Here is a 19,230-nt window from a genome sequence, read left to right as displayed (position 1 = left end):
CCTCATCCCACCTCTGAAACACTCCTGGCCGTTCCGACACCCTATAGTGGCCCAAGCTGCACGTCTGAAGCCTTCTCCACCGCTTCCCAAATTCCTGATGCATCGTCTTTCTCAACGCCTCTCTCCAGAGTCAGCAAGTGCGCCTGCCTGTCTCCCACACAGAGACAGTGTGCTGCACACCTGGGGAGCTTTGCAAAGCAGGTGCAGCGTGGCATCCGACACAGACATGGCACAGATGCCCGGCAGCCTTTCATTCTCTTTCCTTGAGGCAACTCTCCTTCTCTGGTGACAACTGCACCGACTCCTTAGCTTGAACCCTCTGTCCCAAGTAGAGGAGCCAGGCTTGAGTTCCCCTGGGCCCTACTTGCTGTCAGCCTTGGACATTTATCCACCTCTGGGCCTCAGGAGCTCCATCTGGAAAGTGGGCACATGGAAGCACCCACAGAATTATTGTGAACTTTAAGTGAGACGGGGGCACGAGAGGGCGAGGACCAGCTTCACTGGCATGAGCCCTGTGAGGGCACAGGGCCCCATGCTCGGACGGGCTCTGCACTTGGTTTAATATTCTACTCACATCTCTTGAAATTCTTAATAATTCTCGAACAAGGGGCCTCCGTTTTCATTTGGCATTGGGCCCCGCAAATTAAGTAGCTGGTCCTGGAGAGGACTTTGAAACTCAAAATGCACTGTAAAAATGTACAGTAGGGTAGCTGGCCCAGGGTGTAGTGGTTGGGTTTGCGTGCTCTGCTTTGACAGCCTGGGGTTCACTGGTTTGGATCCCGGGGGTGGACCTGGCACCACTCGTCAGGGCATGCTGTGGCAGGTGTCTCACATATAAAATCCAGGAAGATGGGCACAGATGTTAGCTCAGGGCCAGTCTTCCTCCAGCAAAAAGAGGAGGATTGGCAACAGATGTTAGCTCAGGGCTAATCTTCCTCACCAAAAAAAAAGTACAGTAGGTTATTGTTGTTGATAATAATAACAATACAAACATTCACATTCTGTAAGGGACACATATGGGGGCTTTTCTGCAAACCTGGAAGGCGAGGGCAGCACAGGATGCATCTCTTACTCCCTGTGCCCTCACCAAGTTCCTCCAAGGGCTCCAGAGCTCCCCGCCTCATCCCGAGGGGGCTGACTCTGTTCTAATTCTGATGCTTGGCCCAACTAACTGTGAACTTAAGCAGGTCCCTTTCCCCTCTGGGTGCCACATGACTGAGCTCCATAAAGCGGGGCTCCGACTAGTCCCCAGGCTCATCCTCCCCTGCCCTCCCAGCACCTGTTGAAATCGGGCTCCTCCAAGCCTTGCCAAGCAGCTCTGCCCCTAGCGGGAGTCGGAGGCATGAAGCTCCTTTTCAGGAAGACGGGTTAGAGCCACGCCACCTGCTCCAGCAGCCTCTGCTGGTCCTCAGCCTCTCGGAGCATCTTAGCAGTCAGCTCTGGGTGAGAACAGGGCCCACTGATGCATCTGGCAGGGCAGGGGCGGCACTGTGGCTTGGGGGCTTCTGAGAAGCAGGGGCAGGGCATGGAGGGGAAATCCTCAGGGATGGATCCAGCCCTTATTTAAAGAAGGGGATTGTGGATAGCAGTGTGCTTATATACCTGTGTGTCTGTCTCAGCACCTGTCTGCCTCAGTGTGTGTGTGAACATGCATACACACATGTGCCAATGCCCAGGGTGACTCTCTAGACAAGTGTGCCTGTTAGTGGACTCTGGAGCTGGCATCGCTTCTGTGGGCGACTGTATCAAGGAGTGGGGCAGTGTAGGAGCTGGTGGTGGAGCCCTGAGGGTGGAGGCACGGGCAATGGTGTCACTGTGTCTGTCTGGGGGGTAGTGATTCCGTGTGAGTCTGTCTCAGACAGCGCGTGTGTGTATGTGTGGATGCGCATAAGGACATGGGTGTCAGTGTCTAGCTCTGCATGGGACAGTGATCCCGTATGTGTCTGACTCTGTGTGTTTGCATCAGTGTGCTGCAAACTGTGTGGCAGTGTGTATACGTGTGCCCGTCACAGTGTCCCAGGCTGTTTCTGAGTGAGTGGGACAGAGTCCAGTGTCGTGTGTGAATGTGGGCATCAGTGCGTCTGTGAAGCAGTGATTCGGTGCCCGTATCACACAGTGTGCATCTGTCCCTGCGTGTCTGTGTCGGAGAGAGTGTGTCAGCGTGCTCGTCTGTGCGGCAGTGCCCACTGTGTTTGTATATACGTGTGTCGGGGTGTGAGCGCCAGTGCGTTTGCCCGGTGTGTGTATTACAGCGAGCGAGGCTGTGTGTGTGTGTGTGCATGTGTGTGTGCATGAGAGTGGGTGGCAGCGTTTCTGCTCCGCAGCGGCGCGTGTGGCAGCGCCCGCTGGGCTCGTCTCCTGGGCCGGGGCAGGGTGTGAGCCCCCGCCCCGCCAGCGGCGACCCCTCCCAGGGGCGGGCAGGCGCTGCGCGCGGGCGTCTCTAGGACCCGGCGGGGCCGGCCGCTGTCCCCGGGCCGCGCGAGTGAGCATGTGCAGAGCCGGGCGCCCGCTGCCCGCCGCCCGCCTCCCGCCGCCCGCCGGTGCCCGCCGCTCCCGCCGCTCCGCCCGGACGGCCGCAGCCCGGAGCTAGGCGGCGGCGCCCTGTGCCGGGGCGCGCCGGGCCGCTCGCCGCAGGCCGCCCGGGGGCGTGCGGGCACGAGGGCGCCCGGGCTCCGGGCACTGCGGGGCTGCGGGCTCGGCGCCCTGGGGAGGCGGGCGCGTGGCCGCTGAGCAGGCGCCCCAGCCGGCTGCGATCGCGGGGTGAGTCCTGTCCCCGGGCGCCCCGGCCGGGTCCCCCGCGCGGGCTGCGGGCCACCAAGTTTGTGTAGCCGCGGCCGGGAGCGCGGCGGGCTGCACCTGCACCTGCTCGGGCTGGGGCGGGCTGGCGGGGGGCGCCTTTCCCAGCCAGGGCGGCTTCGCCGGGAAGGGGGGCGTGAGTGTGTGCGCGTGGGGGAGCGCTTGGGCAGGATCGGCATGGGGCGGGGGTACGCAAGGCAGTTTCCGAAGCTGCGTCCCCCTCCTGGAATCCGGCGAGACCGTCCATTTCCCCCGGGGGAGCCGCGGATCCTGGCCTGGGGAGGGGGCGAGGGCAGGATTTGGGGTGTGCACGGTCTCCCCTGGGAGGAGACGTTTCCCCAGAAGGAGCTCCCTCTCGTTTCGCTACCCGGCCAGGCTTCCGGTCAGCGGAGGGTTTTCTCCTTCTTTTGGTGAACTTGAAGCGAAGCAGATGCGCAAGCGAAACGTATGTATTTTGTCAGGAAAATTACCCCAAGTAGAGCTCTGCGTCTTCCTAGGTGCGGACGGAGACTTAGGACTCCGGAGGCTGCTGATTGCGTTTCTCTTTTACACTGAGAAGCCTCCGAGGGTCCCCTGCCTAGGGGACCCTCGCCAGTTGTCTGTTTTCCAGAGCATCTGTGCCCTCGGATGATGCTGGCTCGCCTGTGGGAGGCAGGGGCGGGGAGGAGACCTCTGTCCCTTCTCTGAGCAGTGGGAAGGCTGGATGGAAGGCTTCCAGCCCCCACAGCCCTGCCCTGGCATCCAGCTGCTGCTCGCCTCCGCCGGTCCCCAGCTGCTCCCAAGATGGACAGACTCGAACTCCTCTGTACTTTTCGAACACTGGATGCCATCATCCCTCTTGTCGCTGGAACAGCGTGCTTCAGCTTATGGAGGCGCTTGGGTTGTCCCGGGTTGGGACGCCCTGGTTGGGATCAGGAGATGAGGGTCCTGTCTTTTCTCCTCCGAATCGCCTAGGTTATCGGGTGCAGGAAGTGAGGGCGGGTGGGGAGTGAAAGAGAGGAGGGGGCAGGCTGGCTGGCCCTGCCCTGCCTGCAGCAGCCCCTGCCTGATAGTTGCCAGTTCTGGACAGAGGGCAAGGGGGGCATAACTTCAGGTGTGCCCCTCACCCCCCACATACACTTAGCTGGGGCCTCAGAAGCCCCTTAGAGAAGGTGCCCAGTGGGTCACTAGAGCCCTGGCTTCTATGAGGGTGTGCAGCTGTGTTGGTCTGTGAGTGGGTGTGTTGGTCTCCCAAGTACCCTCGCTCAAGGAAGCTTGGCGGGCAGCTGGGCTGGCGGGCTGAGCCAGGCAGCCTCCTCTTCCCCAGGAGAAGGCCCCTGGCCCCTACCTACGGTGCATCCTCCGGTCCCCAGCAGGACCGTTTCTGCAGCTGCTCTGGAAGAATGCCTCACTTGGGATGAGAGGATACCCCTTTTCGGCGGATGTGGGAGCCCTGTGGGGTGCTGTCCTGTGGCCTGCAGCATGTCTGGCTGGAAGTAAAGAGAGCCTGGAATAGGCAGAAGGCCAGACTCCTGTCCCCCCGCCCCGTCCTGTCCGCCTAACCAGGCAGAAGTGGAGATTCTGGGCCACCGCTTGGTCGGCTGCTGAAGCCTGAGGCTGGGCTGGTTAGGGCTGAACGCTGGGGGGTGAGCTGCTGAGCTAGTTCCCTGGAGTCCGCCCATTGTGGCACAGGGCCTCCGGGTGGGTTGTCTGTGTCTGAGCCGGGCCTCTCGAGAAGGGCTGTTTCTCTCCTTAGACACTCCTGGCTTGTGCTCCCTTCCGGCTGGGACCCTGGTCAGCCTTGGTGAGACCAGCTCCCCTGACTTGCCTGGGGAGCTACACCGAGGTCAGGGCCAAGGACTGTGGGGCAGCTCAGAGTGTAGATCTTCAGAGTCTTTACCCCTAAGGTGCGAGGGATGACCATCTCCACCAGTGGGGCAGAACTGGGCTGGAGGCGGGCCCCGCTCGTCGGGGGAGTGAGTGGTGGACGTGGCCTTCAACTGCTGCCTCCCTGGGCTTGTGGTCTTATTTTCACGCTACTTCTTGTCTCTCCTCATCGTGGCTTAATCATCACCATGTTGACATACTGCCTGCAGAATTATCGGAAGGGGGCCACTTTTGGAGCACGTGGTTAGGAAGGAGCTCTGCCCCCCAGTGCGGGTGGGAGAAGTGGATGGAAGAATGGGCTGGATGAATTTTGTAAGCTATAAAATACAGTGCACCTGTTGGGAGCTGTTAAGGCCTCTTCCCTCCATGTTGCTTCTTTTCTCTTGCTGCTGGAAACCCTTGGGGATGTGAGCCCCATCCCAGAGGACAGCTGTCTTGGCATGAGGGGGCCACGAGGGTTCTGAGGACAGGAATGCCCTAGGTGTCTTGGGCCCCTTCCCATAGCATGAGTCCCCCATCCCAGTGACTGCAGGCACGGTGGACACAGAACCAGAGAAGGGCAAGGCTGACTTCGGTTGGGGACTCCACTCACTTGCCCACATTTATCCAAATCGCCCAGTGGAGTATGGACAGCCCTCAAGGGCTCACCACAGAGTGGGAGCAGCATATGAACATAGGAACGAAACAGGGTTTTATAAAGGAGGTGGCCCACAGATGGCCTGGAAGAGGTGGTGGTTGTCTGTCTCAACGGTGGGGTGGGCTCCAGGTCAACCAACAGAAAAGGGAGAACACCAGCCCCCACGGTGGTGTCCTGCCCGTCTTTGCAGCCCTGGTCCCCAGCGTGGTGCCCAGAAGAATCTCCATCCCTGGTGTGGGGGAGATGACGGCCGTGTGATGCGGTAGATGATGCCACAAACTTGGAATCTCCAAACTTGAGTCCAGTCAAGCAATAGCTGTTTGTCGTTGGCCAAGTTCATTGGCTCTCTGTCTCTCTCTCTCAGATTCTGCGTTTATGTAATGGGGATGATAATGCTTTTCACTTCACGAGTTTATGGGAAGATCACTCATTTGTTTGTTGATCTGTTCATTCATTCAACACACTTGATAGTGCTGAAAGCACCTTGAGATCTCTAATGTGGTGTATAAAAATTTATTCTTATTTAGGTGACCCTCAGCAGTGGGTTTGATGGAGAATTCCTCCCACCTCCTTTGCACAGAATGGAGTTTTGACCTTACTGTTATGTTTTATACCTTTTTAGCAACAGTTCTTATTCTGGACCTTTTCACTTAAGTTCTGGAGTTCAGAAGATCGAAAGATTTGCCTCTTCAAAGTCAGGAGCCCCACCTCATTTCTATTTCCCAGACCTTGTCCCACCCCAGGGCTCAGCAGGTTTACATTTACTCGGTCCTGTGCTGTCTTTCTGAGCCTCAGAGACCCAGAGGCGTGGGACCCCTGAGCACTGGAGGGTGGCCGGTGGGCACAGATTTCCGGGGCGCCTGTCCTGAGCCCCCCTCCCCCAGAGGTGGGCAGAGGCAGACGGCCTGTGCCTGCAGGGGGCTCCCAGGCTGGAAGCAGAACTAGGCAGAGCAGCAGGGAGGCCCAACTCCAGGCGGGACACGTCACCCAACTCAGGGCCCAGAGTGCCCAGCCCCGCCACTGAGTGCCGGGGAGCAGCCCTGCTCCAGGGATCAGGCAGGCTTCATGGAAGAGGTGGCATTGGAGCTGAGATTTGATGGCCACAAAACATAACAGAGCCACACACGTATCCCTGGTGAATGGAAGAGCATGTGTGAGGGGATATGAAGCATCTCGTGCTGGCCAGGGGACACTGTGGCTGGGACGTAGCATTCTGGAAGGAATAGTGAAAGGAAGGGGCTGGGAGACTGAACCAAGAAGGGCCACTGAGTGCCAGGCTGAGGAGCTTGAACTTGGCCGTCTGAGTCCTGGGGAGCCATTGCAGGTTGTAGCGTCATTAGTTCTTTGTGTTAGAAAGATCACTTTCTTTGGCCGCTGGGAGGCAACAGCCTCTTGGAGAGTGGGAGGGTCCAGCTGACAAGGCACGCAGCCTGAGCAGGGCAGAGGCGGAGGTTGCAGGGGTGGGAAAGACCAGGGAGGGCTAATTCAGAGCCCTGAGCCCAGCGAGGGACTCCCTGGTGTGACTTTGCTGAGGTCCCAAGCCTGAGACCCCCTGCTGCCACTCGTGGAGGCTGGGCTCTGAGCTGCTGGGGCCACGTGTGCCCATCTGCCTGCCTGCAGAGCAACTTGCTGGGCCTGGTGCCTTTGTCTGTAAGGCTCTCACCCTGCTCAGAGCTCCCGGCTCTGAATCCCAAGAGGGTCGCAGCCCTCGCTGCAGTGGCCACAGTGGCCGAGATGACCTGGGGGCATCTGGAGTTCTCCCCTCACCTGCCACTGCCTGTCCTCTCTGGCCAGGGGGTGTTGGGCGGCAGAGTCACGTGGCTGAACCCAGTGGCCACTGGTCAGGCCCAGGGCCTGCCACTTCTCCTCTCCTCTCCCCGTGGCCACTACCGCTCACCTGCTCAGTCCCTGGACCCCCAGCCTAACTGAGAGGCAGGTGCCATCTGCCCTCCACTCCCCACTCCAGCTCAGCACCTGCTGACCCTGGGGCCCAGATGGCAACAAAGTGACAGAAGAGAGCTCGGGTTTTCTGAGTCCTCGCCTGCGCTAGGCTCCTGCTCCCTCCTTGCGACCCCCAGAAACCCCTTTGTCCTATTATTCTCCTCTGTTCCTCTAAGGGAACTCAGGGTCTCCATTCCCCAGGCCCTCCGTTCTCCGGGGTGATGTTCAGGCCGCTAGAAGCCACTGGGCAGGGCAGTGGGTGTCCAGCTTTGTCCAGACTGAGGCTCCTTGCTCAGCCCTGGTGCCCCCTCCTGACAGGGCCGACCCTCAGGCAGGGGCAGAGCCCCCATCCTCCCTGAAGCACTTTGCGTGGTTTCAAGATGGGAGGTGCCACCTGGGAGGCCTGGCTTGGGGAAAAGAATGCAGACTTTCAGAGGATGGTGGACCTCGGAGGCGGGCACGCTCACCCACATGGCCGTGTCTGGGAGGTTTGGCTCCGGACGCCATGGGCAGCACCTCTCCGGAGCTTCAGCCTGGCATGTTTTCAGAAAGTTGCTGACGGAGGCACACTAAACTCCTTTCGGGAATAAATCTCGCCTTGTGTGAAGCCGGAGCTGGAGTGGAGAGAGAGGCAGGGAGCTTGGTGGGCACGGGGTGGGCTCCGGGAGCAGGTGGCCTGGGTCTGAATGCTGGCCCTGGGTTGTGTGGCCTTGGCAGTGCGCTCCACCCTGCTGGGCTTCGGAGACCTCAGCTCCCGAATGAGGGTCATCAGGGCATGTGCGTTAGTGGGACTCGTTGGGTAAATGAGAGGGTGCAGGTGAGGTGTGCAGCCCAGCCTAGCCTGTTTGTTCACGCTGCAGGTGCTTCATACATGGTGGCATTGAAAATAAAGCACTTGCTAACAGCCATCTTAGCACAGGGTCAGCTTCAAGCAAGAATGGGATATGAGGCCCACCCCAGGGAGTGGGGGCTAAGGGGGAGGTGAAGGGGTCCCTTGAGACTGATGTCACTCCTGCTGCAGGCTCCTCCTCCAGCGCCTCCTGGTTTCCCCTTTTGTGTTCGTAACTAGTGCACACCACGGTTTGTAGGTGACAAGGGTTCTACGCCCCGAGTCCATCCTGCAGCAGTGCTGACTCAGCCCCATTACCAGACAAGAAGCTGCCGCTCTGCCCCGTGCAGTGACTTGCCCACGGTGGCTTTGCTCTGACGGAGGGCCTTCTGGCTTCGGGGTGCAGCAGGCACAGCTGATGGGCTCCCAGGCCCGGTGCAGACAGTCAGTGGTCAGTCTCCGCCTAGGTGTTGGCCGGTTCTGCTGTCCGACTGACCTCGTGGCTTGGCTAGGAGGAGATGCTCTATGTCGCCACTCCCCTAGGCCTCTTTCAGGTTCAGTCACTCAACAAACGTTTACCGTCACTGCTTTGCTAGCTGTGTGCTGGCATCTGGGGACGGGACGGCCAGTCGGGTGTGATTTGTGCGCTGGCGGGGCTGCCAGCTGTGAGAGGAGGTGGGCATGGCAGAGAGTAGGGGACAATTGGCAAATACAGTGTTGGGGGTAAGTGTGGCCGAAGTCCAGGGTAGGGGGACCCGCTCCTCATGCTCTGCGCATGCTGGCTCCCACCTAGCCCCCAGCGGGTGTTCTGGGCTGGGAATCAGCTTTGGGATTTTAAAAGTTTGGAGCGGCAGCATGCTTTATGGGATGGCTGCAAGCGGCCGTCCCTGCCTCGGTGCCCAGCACCCACTCCCCAGACCACGGGAGGGCCCTCTGGAAAGGGGGACCTCCAGGGAGGACTTTGGGGACCCTTGAGGAGCCCGGATATGATCAGTGGAATCCTAATTGTAGCCCTGACTACACCCCACCCCACCCCACCTGTACGGGTAGCATGCTCCATCCTGTATACAGAACGTAGCAGGTGGAATTCACAGCGCTTCTTGCCTTCGGATTTCTGAACCATTGATCCATTGCTCAGCCCTCCACCCTGTCTCCTCAGGGGCTTTCCTTCCACAGCAGGAGTCCCTCCCTCTCCCCTTTTATTTTAGTTTTATAGGGTTTTTCACTGACAGAATCCCAATCTTGTAACCAGCAGGCTTGGTGAGCAGGCCTCTTCATGGAGTTACCGCGTAGAGAGGTTTCGGCACCCTTGTTAGGGGCCGTGTGTCAGAAAGCCCTCCACTGGCTTGTGAGACTGGGCCTTTGTGCTCGGGCATCGCCCCGTCTCTTCCACGTCCTGGGCTGAGCTCCACAGCTCTGGCTACGCGGAGCTCGAGACCTCATTGCCCTCAGCCCCACGGGAGCAGGTTTCTGATGTCAGGATTCGCCTATCAATTTATCCTCTCATTCATTTTTAAAAAATGTATTTGGAAACAAAGATCGCTGAGCATCTATACTGCCAGGCCTTATGCCAGGGGCCAGAGTCACACGAATGAGAGGGTGTGGCCTCCAGCTTTGAGTTGGTCACAGTCCTGCAAAGATGATTGACAAGTAGATGGGCAATTAAAATCGTCCCAGGAGGGTAGTGCTGGGATGGGGGTCGGCACGGGCTGTGGGAAGACAGAGGAATCCATGCCAGTGGGTGGGTGGTGGTTGGGGAAAGCTTCTCGGAGGAAGTGACACTTGGGCTGAGGCTTAGAGGGTAGCCAGGGATTCACCAGGCAAAGAGGAAGGAAAAGGCATAAAAGGCACCAAGGCGGATGGCGGCTCTGGTCCACCTTGCGATGTGTGCGTGTGTGCTTGCACACTCGCCTGATGGGGAAGCCAAAGGAAAGGGCCTGGCAAGAGAGGAGGCTGGACGGCCCAGATCCCGAAGGGGGCCTTGTCTGTCCTGCTAAGGCGCTTGGAGTTTATCCCCAAAGCCACGGGGAGCTATTGAAAGGGGCTTTAAGCAGGGGCGCACCGCGATCAGATTTGCGCCTTAGGCGGATCAGGCGGGCAGCCTGTGGAGGATGGATTGAAGGGGCCAAAGCTGGAGGCGGGGAGATGGGTCAGGATTTCTTGGGATTTTCTCTGTGGTTTTACAAATCTGACGAGGCTGGCGGGGGTGGGCCTGGCACGCACCGGCTTAGAGAATCAAAGCTCCGGAGACCCGTCGGAAATGGCTTCCCGACTCCGACTTTAATTCCTCCTCCAGCTGCTGATTGCCGAGCCCGCCCCCACCCCCCACAGCCTAAAGCACCCACAGACCCTATTCCAGACCCCCACCCTCCCTGGGGGCCTCGGAGCCTGGGGCTCTCGGGGCTTCATCAGAAAGGGTCCTGCTGGTCTGGGCCCCTCTGGATCCTCTGAATGCCAGGCCGCAAGAGCCCAAACATTGTCTTTGCTCTCACGCCTGGCCGGCTGCCCCCAGCGCACAGAGTGGCCATTGAGGGCTGCGCAGCCTGGCGGGGGTCCCAGGCCGTGTTAGTTACGGGCAGCGGCTTAGTCACGCTCCTAGGGGCCTTTCTTCCCGGGACAAGCCTGTCCTTGTGCTAAGGGCCATCGTCATGCAGCAGCCCAGCTCCTAGCAGCTGCAGGACCCTCTGCCGACCCCTAACTGTGCCCTTCGGAGGCACCGCCCTCGGACCCCAAACCCCGCAGGGGGCTGCATCCTGGGGAGTGGAGGGGCAGCCCTGGACGGCCCCTCTGAGAGCCCTCCGGAATCCTCCACACCAGCCACCGCATCTCCCTTTGCAGGTACACAGCCCAGGCCCCCGTCTTGTTCCTTGGGCTCTGGCCTGCCCCAATCAGGAAGCCTGGGAAGGCTGCAAGCCCACCCTCTCTCCCGGCCCCTCCCCCTGCCCCTCCAGGGTGTTAAAGCCGACCAGCCTCCTCAGAAGCAATTCCACAACACAGCTTGCAGTCCCAGCACACGCCCTGGGGGTCGCAGATTGCATGCAGGTATTGAGCACCTGCTGTATATCCATGCCCTGGGCTGGGGGCCCTTGTGTGTGGTGGTGTCTCCTTATAGGCCAGGCCATGGAGTAGTTCAGAGTACAGACTCTGAATACAGACTCTTCCGAATCTTGTGGTTTGGGAAGTTTACTAGCCGTGTGACTTTGGGAGAGTTACTTTGCCTCCTTTTGCCACAGTTTTCTCATCTGTAAAATGGGGCTATTATAGTATCTACCTTGCTGACGGGCGTGAGGATTCATTGAGAGATACGTAAAGTGTCTAGCCGAGGGCACGTAGCCGCGGCTGCTGTTCCTCTTCCTCTGTTGCTGTCACTGGATCTTCACCACTGCCCAAGGGGACAGTGTGATTCCCATTTTATAAGGAGGAAGCTGAGGCCCAGCGAGGTTAGGTAACTTGCCGGATGTCACACAGCTGGCCACTGGCAGACTTGGGGTTTGAACCCAGCTGTCTGTCCAGTGCTCCTGCAGCACAGCTGACCCTTTGGTAAATGGAGCACAGAAGGGGGGGCTCCCGACCCTGGAGCCGTGGGAGTGGTGGGCCCTCCTGTTGCATCTAAGTGCTCTTTCTCTGCTTTTCCAGATTTCTGAGCCAGGAGAGGAGGGTCGGGAGAGCTGAGGGATGGCAAAGCTCGTGACCCTTGGGCAGAAGCTGCTGCCGCTGCAGGGCCCAGTGGCCGGAGCTGAGTGACGGTGCCGTCCGAGCGTCTGCCGCAAGCAGAGCAGGAGCAGCAGAAACCCCAGAGGCCACAGCGGGTGTCCGGAGGCAGGCATGACGCCCCCGCAGACCCCCAACCCCCTGCCGCCCGGGCGCTAGGAGCCATCCCTGGGCTCCAGCCAGGAGCCCTGCCGCCCAGGGGCATGGCCAAACCTTTCTTCCGACTCCAGAAGTTTCTCCGCCGGACGCAGTTCCTGCTGTTCTTCCTCACGGCCGCCTACCTCATGACGGGCAGCCTGCTGCTGCTGCAGCGGGCCCGCGTGGCCCTCCCGCAGGGCCCCCGGGCGCCCGGCCCCCTGCAGGCCTTGCCCGTGGCCGCCGTGGCGCTGGGCGTGGGCCTGCTGGACAGCAGGGCCCTGCACGGCCCCCGGGTCAGGCCGGAGCTGCTCCTCGGAGTGGACGTGCTGGGGAGCCCCCCTGCCCGGCCCCGGTCCCGGCCCGGCGCCCGCTGGCTCCGCGGCCGCAGCTCGGAGCTGCGCCAGCTGCGCCGTCGCTGGTTCCACCACCTCATGGGGGACCCCCAGGGGCCGCCCGCCCTGGGCCCCGAGGCCGCCAGGCCGGCCGTCAGCAGCCGAGGTAGGTGCCCAGCCCCGGCTCCCCTTGGGTATTGGGGAGCTGCCCCCGGGGACCCCGCTTGGTCTGGGACCGGGGTCCTCTTCCTTTGGCCCTGCGGGAAGCAGGCACTGAGGGCCACGGCCTTCACGGGTCCTCAGGGAGACAGGAAGGGCCTGGGACCGGGAGTCCTTTGGAGTTTTGCTCACTCACCAGCTGGACTTCCAAGGGGCTTGAGGCTAAGACATGCGAGCGTTTTGAGCCCGGCCTTTGGGTTCAGACAGACCTTGACGTGAATCCTGGCTTAGCCAGAAACTTGTCGGGTGACCGTGGACATGTCGTGTAGCTTCTACGAGTCGCTCTGAAATGGAGATAGAAATCTACCCCAGGGTTACTGTGAGGAGCTAATGTGATCTTAGAGAGCTGTGGTTCCCAAAGTGGGGTCCCAGACCCACAGCCTCCACATCACCCGGGAGCTTGTTACAAATGCGCGTTCTCAGGTTTCTCCCAGACTCACTCAGTCCCGAACTCTGGGGCAGGGCCTGCAGGCTGCGTGGTGGCACCACCCCGCCCCCCGCCCCACGAGGGCTGCTCATGCTCGCAGGGGCTGAGAACTACTGGACCGGAGCACCCAGCACATCATTTGGGGCTCAGTAACTGGCAACTATTATTATTTAATAAAAGTAGCTAACTCGTATAGCATTTACTATGCACCTGTAAATGTACTATTTACAGGCACTATTGCTCTTATGTCCCAGTTCTACAGATGAAGACAGTGGAGCACAGAGAAGTTAAGTAGATTCTGCAGGTCATTCTCCTAGTTTGGGTTCCCAGAAGCAAACCCTAAGACCAGAGTTCAAGTCACCTGGTATATTTGGGGTGTGATCCCAGGAACACCGGCAGCGTGGGACGTGAGGCGGGAAGAGAGGGCAGCCGACGGCGGGTGCGCAGGGAGCAGGTGGGAGTGAGCAGAGCGTGTGGCTCAGGGTGGGCCTGGCAGCAGCAAGGCCTGGGGAACACGGCGGGGCCCTGACCAGCTCCACCACTGTCACATGGCTGGGAGTCCAACACGGGACATGGACACAGCCTGGCTCCAGGTGGGGCTGTTTGCACTGAATTATACAGACTCTGTGCAGGGACCAGGAACTGAGCCTCCATGTGATGAGCACCCGGGTAGTGTCATGGCTGTTGTAGGGTGTGACCGAGCTCCGTCAGTGTCTCAGCATCCCTGTCACCACCCCGTTTGGCCCTGTACCCCAGATCACGGTGGGAATGGCTCTTGACTCAGACACGTGGTTGCAGCGTCGGGCACTCAGTGGCGGGATATAGGAAGAGGTGAGTCGCGAGGCTCATCTTAGAGCCCGGGCTGTGCATTCAGAACGACTTTGGCTTGAACCTTGTCACGGCTTGAACCTGAGTCACAGAGGGATGTGAGTACCGGGCCAGGGAATTTGGCTTTCTCCTGGGGATGAGGAGAGGGTCCAGAGAAGAGAAAGGAGCCCAGGCTGCGCTCGCTGTAGGAGGGTGACTCTAGAAGCCCAGGAAAACGAAGACTGGAGGACTGTGCATTCCTGTCTCCATAGAAGGAAGTTTCTTCTGAAATCATCTAGGTTAGAGCCCTAATTTCTTCTGAAGAGCCCTTGCTGTGGGATTCCTCAGCAAGGCTTTCATGTAAGAAATAGGGAGAAATGAGGGACTGATTCTGTAGCTCGCTTTATACAGGTATGATTTCTGTAAACTTTCCCCGACATACTAAGAAACTGGGTCTCTTTGCAGATGGCACTAGTGCTGCACCTCATTTAGACTAAAGTGTGAATGACTGACAAAGTCAACATGGATTTCTTGAGAGGAAGCTGTGGAAAGAGCACAAGTTTTGAAAACACACCTGGATTCCTCTCTTGGTATTGTCAGTTATTGGCTCTGTGACCTTGGGCAAATTAGCCACAATTCCTCTCTTTATTGCTCTCAGTACACTTAGTGAGGATCCATGTATGAGTCTCCATGGGTGTTATTGACTGTGCGCTCGAGGATCTTGGTCTGGTGGCAGAATCAGATATACATCCAAGGGATTCCAACAGCATGATGGAGGCATGACAGAGGCAGCTGCAAAGGGATTTGGACTCGTTAGACAGAAGTGACTGGTACTTCATAACCTGTCTTCACAGTGGCTGGCCAGCAGAGAGGAGGGCTCGGGGACCTCGTTATAGCCCTAGGTGTAGAGTATGCATGTCCAGGAGAACCACTGGGCACCCCTTTACTTTGTCATCTCCAGTGACTTAAAGAAGTGGTGGAAAGGGGTCCAGGGAAGGCTCAGGAGACGGACTGATGGTCAATCATTACACACCAGGATGGTCTTATCAGTTGTTAAAATATTGGAATGGTTACTGCCCTGAGCCCCTGGGGTACCCCTACACTCTGCTTCCCTCCCCAGTGACCCCCCAAACCTCCCCATGACCCAGCAAGTGAAGGGTTAATGCCTGGGCCAGCAGAAGCATCAGGAGCAAGTGCCAGCGTGGACTGGTGGAGATTCTGCTGGACAGTGTACCCCATAGGCTCTTAAATGTTTTGAATATCCCCCGGGATTTAAGGAAGAATTTGTGCCCTGGGAGAGGCTGTGGTGTCACGTGGCTGGAGAGCTTCAGAGAAAGGGGAGAAAAGCGGGGCACTAGCCTGGGAACCCTCTTGGAGCCCCGTTCTCCTCTTGGGGCTCCGTGGACCCTGCACAGCCCGGCGGGCCTCCTGGTGGAGGGTAGCCCACAGGCCAGCCCTCAAGACAGCTGCTGGGGCTGCAGACAAAGAGGGCGTCTCTTTGCGGCCGGGCAGCCCGCCATCCTCCTGAAAGGGGCTCCTGCGAGGCACGGAAGCTGCAGGAGGTGCCATCAATCACGGGGCATTTCATTATACCTTGGACAACATCCATAATGGAATAAAATGTCAGTAAGTTTACTAGGGGAAAAATAGTAACTTCTCCATAGCCAGTTTGTTTTTTATTGATAGTAATTTCCAAAGACATTCCAATATCTCCAAAGCCATCGTTAATAGCCTCACGGCATGTCCATTTTGATGTGCAAATGAACAGATGCGGAGTCTCAGACAATAATGCATTGCCTCCATTTCAGCCGAAAGTAATAAATCCGCCTCGGAATGTGTCCCAGCGTATCCCTCGGAAGTCCTTTCTTCTCTGCACATTCTCGCCTCTGTCAGGGAGTTAGAAAAGCCATTTGTTATTTTTCCAGCAAAAAGGGCTCACCTCCTCCTCACGAACAGAGCAGGGACTTCTGCGTCTCAGGCCCTTGCTACCCACGGAGACAGGCCAGCCAGGCATGGGTTTCCTCTCCAGACCGGTCAGTTCCATCAACTGGCCAGCTGGTAGCTGATTTGCCACTCGTTTTCTGAGGAACCCGAGCCTGCCCGCTTGAAACCATTTCTTTCTCTGTTTTATTAATGTGGTAGTTATTCAGCTAATATTTACTGAACTGTCCTCACACTGGGTCCCCGGTTAGGGTGTAGGATCAGAATGACAATGGCTGCTACTTATTTGAACATCTGTGTGCCAAGTATTGTTCTGTACAGAGGTACGTCTATTATCTCATTTAATTTAATCTTCAAACAGCCTTATATGCAAGCGGTGCTATCACCATTTTAATGATGAAGAATTTGAGTTGCAGGGAAGTATAAAGTAATTTAAAAATGTTTATTATTAATAATGATAGATTAACAATAAAAACAGTCGCCATCGAGCGCTATTACTTGCATCGGACACGTTTCCCGTGTTCCTTCATGGCATTCTCACAACCAGCCGGGAATTCCGTGGAACCTTAGCCCCATCCTACAAATGAGGAAGCTGATGCTCAGAGAGGGCAAGGTGCCCCTGCCAGGTCACACAGCTGTACAGCAGTGGAGCTTAGATTTGAGACTAAGTCAGCCCCTTCCCAAAGTTGAGGTCCCCTGACTCCCCCAGAAAACATGGACGTGCCCGTCTCAGCCTGCCAGGGTCTTGAGCCCAGGCGCCTTTAGAACCTTTTGGTTAGTTTCCCATTACCGTGATAAATGTTTAACGACCCCCGAGCTTGTGTCCGGGATGTTTAATTGAAGGCTGTAATAGCATTTCTTCTTTGCTGAGCAGCACATCAGATATTTCTCAAATACTAGTTTTCGTTCACGAAGTAGGGGGCTGCAGAGAACGATGCATTCTCGCTGACCTGGCTGGAAGCTTTGCAGCGGTCCATTCTGGCTTCAGTAGTCCTGAGACTTCCCTCGAGAGAAAGAAGCTCACAGGCCTGGGGGTGTCTGGGAGTCCTGAAGAGAGGGCGGTGGCCTGTGCCTGTGGACAGACAGTGGCTGGGGCCACGTGTGTGCCGATGGGCAGCTGGGCTGAAGGTGACCTCTAGAGCTTCGTTGCCTGGAACGGGGCAAGACCCTTTGGCAGACACTGAAGAAGGTGACCGTGGCTCCCTCTGCAGCCCCGGGTTCTCTAATTGGAGGTCTCCGGGTCTTTCAGCCGTTCCTGCCGAGGCGGAGGGTCCAGTCTCCTGTCGTCTTGGTCGTCTTTCTCCGCTTTGCTTGCTTAAACTGGAGCCCTGGGAACTGCCAATTGCAGGCGTCCATAGAACCGCCCCCTCCTTGCATCTGGGGTCTCTGCCCCTCCTCTTGGCTCTCAGAGGATATCAGTGTGGTTTTTAGGAGCTCTAACCCACGTTGACAAGGAGGTGTGCATGATGACATTGTGCCTTATCCCAGTGAGTTCCTGCGGGGTCACCAGCTGGAGTAAAGGTGTGGCCCCCGCCCTCAGTGAGCCTTAAGTCATGTTGCCGAGACAGGACACAACAGGCGTAAGAGATTTTAACAATAACAACAGTTAATGATAGGGATTTGAGTGACAAGTTTTCCAGATACAAAATAGGAGAATCTGGAGAATGGGGAGGCCATCGTGGGCTGGAGTGGTCAGGGAGACAAGCCGTCAAGGACAGGCAGGAAGCAAAGGGTGGACATGGCAGGGGAACAGGGACAGGTCCAAAGGTGGGGCAGGAGAAAGGAGCCTGGGCGGGAGAGGCAGGTGGGGAGGGCATTTCTCCGTGTGACAGTTGAGGAAACCGAGGCACAGAGTGGTGAAGTGATTTAGCCCAGGTCAGAGGCAGAATTCAGTGCGGCGTTCACAGCCAGAAAGATGGTTCCCTGCTTCGGGCTGGGAGCGAGGGTTGGCAGACCCACTCCTCCCACCCGCTCAGCGGGCAGCGCGGGCTCCCGCTCTGCGCCAGGTTCTTAGCGGGAATGAGAACGAGTCTCCCCTGCCCTCAGGGAGCTCCCAGACTGGGAGACCAGGACGGTCCTCCTCATCCCGGAGCCCTTTGGGAAGCGGCATGGGGGTGGGAGGCCTTGTTCCTTCCCAGAGACGAGCCGATTTCCGGAGGCTGCGGCGCTCGCACAGGCGCCGTTTCAGACGCCCCGGGGCCGAGTGCAGAAGTTCTCCGGGGAGACGCGCAGCATCTTCATCACAGGCGCCCGAGCCGGATCTCGGCGCAGCTATCGTGGATGTGGATGCGCCTCCGCAGCTGGGGACCGTGTGATGGCGTGTTTGCAAACTCCCGAGGCGCTGCTCCTTTCACATGCCACGGCGCACTGACATTTACACGCCTAATGCGCTCGCTTTGTGCTCGAGCTCTCCGGGCTTCTCCGCGCGTCCCTGGGAGACCCCTCCCGCTCTCCTCCCTCGGAGTGATGGCGCAGGGCTCCCAGTGATGTGGGCGTGGTTGGGTCAGCGCTGCCCCTGCTTCCTAGAGTCATGTACCCCAGTGTCCTCTTCCAGGGATGTGCCAGAGATGCGCCCACTGGCCAGGACTCACTGTCCATTCGCCCTATTGATTCCCAAACGGGACAGCTCGCTTTCATGCTGACAGATGCTGCTTACACACCTCCAGCACTGGGGGCTTTCTCTCTCCTGGGACGTCCGATCTTTTCTTGAAATAGCTCTCCGGGTTTGCACGATCTTCTTTAGGTTAGCTAAAATCAGAGTTTCCGTAACTAATTTCTTCCCTCTGGATCAGAAGGAGGCGACAGAACCTGCCTCTCTGAGCCTGGGAGGGGAAAGATGGAGAGGAGGGGGCCAGGGGAGGCCATTCAACCAGCCAGTCTTCGTGAGTTGAGGGTGGTGGGAGAAAGCGGTCCTCGGGCTGATGCCAGGCTCCTGGCAGCGTGTCTTGGGGGGATAGTGGGCCATTAACTAGGAAAATGGGCAGGGAGAAGACAAGGTGGAAGTGTCCAGAGGCACCATGGGAAAGGTTGGACTGCAGCCTCATCCCCTGGGCTTCTTTGAGGGGTGTCTTACCCAGGAGGGGCTGTCCTAAGGGGTGCCCACGGTTAGGACTCCCCTCTCTCCCGGGCCTCTGAGCCTTGGCTGTGTTTCCCACCCTGCAGGCACCTATGTTGGATGCTTCAGTGACGATGGCCAAGAGAGGACCCTGAAGGGGGCCGTGTTTTATGACCTGAGAAAAATGACCATCCCCCACTGCCAGGATGCATGTGCCGAGCGGTAAGTGTGGGGCCCAGGGGCACCAACTCCACTGGAAATAAGGTCAAGAGTCTGCCCTGCGACAGGGTGACATGGCTGCCCGCTGTCTGTCCTAGTGTAATTAGAGCTAGATGGGTCGGACCCCAGTGGTCCAGAGCAAAGACAGTGCATTGAGATGGAGCGGGGCTGTCAAGGGGGCCCGGGCTCGCTGCCGGGAGACCGGGGTTCCAGTCCAGCTGCGCCAGGCACTCACCGTGTGACTTTCCTCAGCTCTTTTCCTTCCCTGGGCCTCAGTTTACTCAAATGTTTAAGATAAAATAAAGAGCTTCC

At 58.2% G+C, this 19,230-nt stretch overlaps 1 protein-coding gene across 5 annotated transcripts in view; it reads left to right on the top strand.

Annotated features, from left to right (window-relative positions):
• The first annotated feature begins 1,402 nt into the window (after positions 1-1,402).
• WSCD1 (WSC domain containing 1) overlaps positions 1,403-19,230 on the top strand; it is a 48,031-nt gene continuing 30,203 nt past the window's right edge. Inside the window, exons 1-3 of one of the 5 annotated variants that reach the window (XM_023653312.2) lie at positions 1,403-1,443; positions 11,706-12,416; positions 18,807-18,921. In XM_023653312.2, coding sequence (XP_023509080.2) covers positions 11,984-12,416; positions 18,807-18,921 — 548 coding nt within the window. In that variant the 5' untranslated portion in view covers positions 1,403-1,443; positions 11,706-11,983. Of the gene's footprint in view, positions 1,444-2,621; positions 2,761-3,002; positions 3,242-11,007; positions 11,112-11,705; positions 12,417-18,806; positions 18,922-19,230 lie in introns of those variants that run through there. The other 4 variants (XM_023653310.2, XM_070226491.1, XM_070226490.1 and 1 more) reach the window with 4 other exon arrangements.

This window comes from Equus caballus, chromosome 11, assembly GCF_041296265.1.
Source record: "Equus caballus isolate H_3958 breed thoroughbred chromosome 11, TB-T2T, whole genome shotgun sequence".
NCBI classification, from domain to species: domain Eukaryota; kingdom Metazoa; phylum Chordata; class Mammalia; order Perissodactyla; family Equidae; genus Equus; species Equus caballus.
Note: the sequence above shows the minus strand (reverse complement) of the source record. Positions and strands in the feature narration are given on the sequence as shown.